General features: G+C 31.9%; 1 protein-coding gene across 1 annotated transcript; it reads right to left on the bottom strand.

Annotated features, from left to right (window-relative positions):
- Positions 1 to 332: 332 nt before the first annotated feature.
- LOC104239998 (protein RGF1 INDUCIBLE TRANSCRIPTION FACTOR 1) lies at positions 333 to 2,336 on the bottom strand. Its single transcript, XM_009794775.2, has 5 exons — positions 1,807 to 2,336; positions 1,531 to 1,707; positions 1,362 to 1,436; positions 1,130 to 1,270; positions 333 to 1,003 (listed from the first exon to the last, which is right to left on the bottom strand). The coding sequence occupies exons 1-5, from the start codon at positions 1,813 to 1,815 to the stop codon at positions 665 to 667; spliced, it is 741 nt and encodes a 246-aa protein (XP_009793077.1). The 5' UTR covers positions 1,816 to 2,336; the 3' UTR covers positions 333 to 664.
- Positions 2,337 to 5,898: the final 3,562 nt, after the last annotated feature.

The raw sequence follows: 5,898 nt of genomic DNA, 5'->3' as shown, positions 1-5,898 counted from the left end.
TAACACAAAATAAAATTGTGTGTAATTTAATAATGTAGAAGTTTAATAATGTAATTTTTGGTGCTTACTTAAAAAAGAAAATTGTGTGTTTTCATCCTAACTTATGCATACGCTTATTTCAAAAACTTTAAATAAAGACCTAATACAACCCTACAAACAACGTTAAAAAAGGTAAGCACAAAATAGGCACATACAACCCCTGTTACTTAGTTACCTAAAATACAAGTTAACCTAATAGAAGAATAAAGTTGCTCAATTGCAGAGACAACTTGCTAAAGAAATTGCCATAAAATTGAATGATACACAACGAATTAGCACGGTACAAACACTACTAAGAAAAACTAATCATTGAATTAAATCGACAAAATAAGCATCAAACACAAGTAAAAGCAAGTACATGCAACCAAAAGTTAGGTATAATTGTTACACTAAATTCAGAATAACGATACTAAACTCCTGTATTAATTTGTTTCTCTATGTAATATAGAAATATAGCTTCCATGATTAGCCCTATGTCAGATAAGGGAGAGAAAGAAGCCATTCTACAAAAATTGGGAGGTAAAATTTTTCTTCCTAAATTGCCCTTAAACTATACTACTGAATTTCCAATTATAGTCCTTAATCCTAATTCCTACCTCCCATAATCTCTCCCAATTAAACACAATTAGTAAAGCGGAGACCGCTGCGGCGTACCCTTCCTCCGGTTCATCATAGAAACCGACATCTCCGAACCCGGTCCACAAACAGGCTGAAACGCGGACCGGAAAGCCGGGAGGGTGCTGCGTTTCTTCCTTACAACCTCTGTTGTCGCCGTACATCCGACAGTCCGGCAGCCAATTTCACCAACAGCTCCACCGCTGCAACTCGAGCCTGAATCAACCGGTTCAAGAATGGTGTCTGGGGTCATTTGACCATCGTCCAATCCCGGTTCAGACAGTGTCATGTAATCACACTTGTAGATATACTTGGAAAGTTTTCCCTCAGTTTTCAGTATGTGTTCAACCTGTAACAAAACCAAGCCATATCCATGTTAATACATAAAAAAATGGGTCGGTTAGAAAATTCAAAATAATTAACATAAAAAATTGTGGGTTTCCAAATTTGGTAATTTAAAAATTAAAAAACAGACCTTGCAGGAGATGGAACAAAAGAGATATGGGTCCTGAAGTCCTCTTTCACATATGATGCAGGTGTTACTTGAGCCTCTACACGGCCTTGTTTTTGGCCTATGGTTTAAAAATACCACTTTTGCACTGTTTGAAGTGTAAGACTGCAGACAAGAAAAGAGGGGAAATACTATTCAGATAATCAAAGAAAAAAGAAGAAATTCAAAAGGTGACAAATTTAGGTCAAATACTCACTTGAACAAAAGCACAGTCCAACAATTTCTCAGCATCACAAAGCCTAATAACATCATGATAAACATACCTCCTAATCTGCAGTACAAAAAAAACATCATTTTTTAAAAGCATGTACATAATTCAACATGTTTTTATAAAATTTGAGATAATTTTGTAAGAAAAAATGGACCTGTAAAAGGCGGTGAGAACGGTGAGGGCTCAAGCAGTGAGGGCAAATACACTCACAACAGTCCAAACAGAACACATTCTTTTCATTCTTCTTAGCATCTTCATGAATTATGCAGGCGTTGAAGAATTTCTCTGTCAAAAGTGCAATAAGCCACTGAGGAAGTTGTGTAGATTCCAACTGCCACATAAAGATACCCAAAAAAAGAAACAAAACATAAGAATATATAATCAGTTGGTGCAATTGAAGTAGAGAATAAATCAAAGAAAGAGACCCCACCATGTTCATATGATGAATATTCCACTGTAAACTTTTTTGAGTTTTTGCTTCGATATATATGGTTTCTATGAGAAAACTTTTCAAGAAAATCGTATGGAGAGTATTGTGTTTTGGTAGAAAGAGAATAAAAGGTAAGGGGGCTGAGGGGACAGAGAAAAAAAAGGAGGACGGCGCCTGCAAAACTAAGACTGGAGTATTACTGTTACCAATGAAATGAAAGAAGAAGAGTAGTGGTATGTGTATATATGCATAATATTGCTAATGGTGCAATAGTGAATTTGCTACAATTCTGTGTACTTGTACTATTTTGTGCAGTACTATTCTTTTTCTTTGCAAAATTTCTTTACCAAAACTTGGGATTTTGATTTGGAATTAATACTAATTTTGCGTAAAATCTTGAACTGATAAGAGACAACCCTAAGTCAAATTTTAAAAACTTTGTCTCTTCTAAAAGAAAAAAAAAAGGAGATGAAGAACTGAACAGCTCAAAAACTTCTGGTTTGTTTTGTTTTGATAATAGTAATAATTAGCACTATTTACAAGTAAAACAGCTCGTATCCCAAAGGACCCTATAGGAAATGACCATTTGGTGGTTTATGTATGGTACGTTTCTTTGGCTAAGCACTAAGCAGAAGCAGTCCCTTCATCTTCTCTCTCTCCTTCTCAGCTAAATGACAAGACCAAAGATGGTGACTTTCTCACCTCTCGGTAAAAAACGATAAAAATTGACAGACTGAGGTTAAAGGAAAATAGGAAGTGACCATTTTTCCCTTTGGTGAGAATCGTAGGTAAGCATGATCTTAGTGGGATATGATCAATTTCGAGCTATGTTTATTTATCACATAGACAGATTATTCGTAGCCTATTATTATCCTATTAAAAAATTCTACAGTTATTTCCTAAATGTTGTAATTGTAAGTAAAAAGAAGGAAATTTATAGACTACGTAGTAGAAAAGAAGGCGTGAATTGTGGAAATTGCAATGCATTAGCTACAGAAAATAAAACGGGAACCAATTGGTAAGCGTAATTCAGAAGTCACATTTGACTTCCATTGTGTATCTAGATTTAGCAAAATTTCAAGATTTTGTGAATCACTCATAGTCATAGATGTTGTATGTGCAATTTCTGATCATTTTACTACTCCCTAGTCCCTCCTGCCCAATTTATGGGGTGGAGTTCCGATTTTATGAGTCAAATAAAAAAAATAAGTGTAATTTATTGATATGCTTTTTATATATTTTGAATTGTTAATTATTGTGGCTTATACTTTTTACGTAGTTTTAAGATATGTAAATTTTATTTCAAAAAATTAAACAATAATAACCCAGTAAAACCTCACATGTGAGGTTCTGGGGAATGTAGTGTGTACGCAAACCTTACATCTACCCCGATGGAGTAGATAGGTTGTTACTGATAGATACTCGGCTCAAGAAAACAAACAAGACAAAAAGAGACAATATATCAGTACCACCAACAAAAACCATAGAAATAATAACAGCATCATAAGAACCATAAAATAGATGAAACGCAATAATACAACAACGACCCAGTAAAATCCCACTAGTGGGGTTTGGGGAGGGTAGTGTGTACACAGATCTTATCCCTACCCGGAGAGAGTAGAGAGGTTGTTTTCAAAAGACTCTCGACTTAAGAAGACGAAAAAAGACAATATTAGTACCACCAATAGAAATCATAAGAAAAATAACATCATGAAAATGAGAAAGTAGATGCAAAGCAAAAGCAATAGACAAATCATAGATCCGGCATTATGAAAAATAAAAGAGTAGTAAGACGCAACATTGCCACTAACTTACTTCGACAAAAACCCTATCAGACTAGCCTCACGGAGTTACAAAGGAAAGACTTAACTATCTCCCAACTTTAATACTCGATCTCCACAGTTTCCTATCAAGGGTTATGTTCTCGTTAATAATAACCAGAAAATAAGGCCATGTGCTATGAAATATTTCAAAAAACTAAAAAAATCATATATTCACATTCACGATCAAAATTCGAGATCCGCCACATAAATTAGGACAAAAAAGTAATTTTCTCGCTAGTATTTGTTACAAATAAAAAAGAAAAATCTTGGTAATAATAATTAATAAAGAAGTCAAAGTTGCTTTCAAATTGAACTTCTGCAATACACGAAGAAGGGCAGAGACAGAAAGAAAAGCCAGCTCACTTTACCCAATTTTAGCTTTCTGAAGTACTCGCATGAACAGCATTGGAACCATGCCCTATTTACTATGCTAGTCATTTTAACACACAGCTCAGACCTGTATTATTACATATATATATATATATATATATATATATATATATATATATATCTTTACTGCTTACAAATAGAGACGAATTTCATAAATGTAGAGATTGTATTTTTGACTAAATTGTCAATGGTTGTGTTTCAAGTTTGATGACTAGCAGAGTTTCTCCATTAAAAGGAAACAAATAGGAAAAAAGGACTAGTCGATTGGTTACTCTGTCTTTTTTGATGATCCATTACAAATATATTTTTAATGATGTTATTATTATTTTCACTGGAGATTAGCAAATATAATATCATTACTGTTTCCATAAAAAAATAAATATACTACTCCTGAGTCCTCTGTACTTACATCAAATCAACAGGTGTATAATATTTGTCTTTACGTTAACTTTATTACTTTACCTTTTTACTTAGATGTAAGTAAATATGTTCCTTTCGATGCCAATTGCCATGTTTGAATTATGAGAAGATTTCTCCGTACAAGGAAAAGAAAGGGAGAGAAAAGAAGGGGGAAAAAAGGGTTAGTATTCGCGGACTAATAACTTGTTTGGCTAAACTTTTTAAATCAGTTTATTATGAGATGTATTTTTTTCAAAAATACTTTGGCGAGACACGATTTTTGTTCGGCTAATTAATCCGAAAAATACTTTTGCGCAACAAATAGTATTTAGTCAAGTTTTTAAAAAGTGTTTCTAAGTGTATTTTTCACAAAATTGTGTTTCAAAAGAGTATCTTTGGAAAGAAATTATTTTTTTCTGCTTCTCAAAAACTATAATTCCTCCGTTTCAATTTAGATGAGGTAATTTGACTCGGCACGAAATTTTGAAATTTGTGGCCTTAAAGGCTTAAGGGTGTGAACACCTAATTTTTGACAGTATTTAATTTTTTTTTGTCATTTCTTCTATGTAAATATTGTAGAGGGTTTTAACCTACAAATTTTAGCTTTGTTACACTTTTTATTATAGGTTAAAAATACAAAATTTTAGAAGCTGAATTATTACTATTAATATTTTTATTTTATTTTTTAAAAAAATCCGAAAAATATTAATTTTTTTAATTTTCGGGAGAGATTTAAAAAAATAAGTAAAAGAAAGTTGGAATTAAAAAATAAATATAAAGGTAGCTGAAAATTTAAAAAATTTAAAGTAAAATAAAGTAGAATTTTTTAAAAAGAAAAGCAAAAGAAAGTGGATTATTTTTTTAAGAAAAGTAAAATAAGTGGAATTCTTTTTTAAAAAAAATAAAAAAATGAGATTTTAAATAAGATAAAAGTAATTAAAGTTGCAATTTAAAAAATAAAAGTAAAGAAAGGTGGAAATTCTTTTTTTTTTTTAAAAAAAAAAAAGCAAAATGTAAGTGGGATTTCTTTTAAATAAAAATAAAAAAATAAAAAAATAATTTTAAAAAAATCTGAAAATTTTCGAAAATTCTCCTATAAATAGAAGAGAAATATTTGAAGAAAAGAGAGAGAGAAGAGGGAAGGAAATTGAGAGAAAACAAATTTTCTTCTTCTATGATAAAGAAAATTTCTACTAGTTTCATTCTTTCTACCTATTTCTTTCAAAAATAATATAGCCATTCATTACCTCGCTTAAGACAAAAAAAAATACCTCAAAAACAGGAGCTAAATCACACCATAAATCAAATCCAAAAGCTTCAAACTCAATTCAAAAGATAGCCCAAAATACTAGCCCGAAGAGGCCGAAGTCGAGTTCGGTTCGAAAGGTTTCCGCTCGTTGCCTCTGATTGTGGTTCGTTTGCACATTAAATTTGATGGTTTTTTGCTCCATATGTATTGAATAAGATCTTCATCTATAAA

Source organism: Nicotiana sylvestris, chromosome 1 (genome assembly GCF_000393655.2).
Source record: "Nicotiana sylvestris chromosome 1, ASM39365v2, whole genome shotgun sequence".
NCBI classification, from domain to species: domain Eukaryota; kingdom Viridiplantae; phylum Streptophyta; class Magnoliopsida; order Solanales; family Solanaceae; genus Nicotiana; species Nicotiana sylvestris.
This window is presented reverse-complemented; position numbering and strand designations above follow the sequence as displayed.

Coding starts and splice junctions, on each gene's coding strand:
- LOC104239998 (XM_009794775.2), bottom strand. Junction 1,271..1,361: donor TGGACTGTGCTTTTGTTCAA/GTGAGTATTTGA, acceptor TCTTGTCTGCAG/TCTTACACTTCAAACAGTGC. Junction 1,004..1,129: donor TTTGTTCCATCTCCTGCAAG/GTCTGTTTTTTA, acceptor GTTTTGTTACAG/GTTGAACACATACTGAAAAC.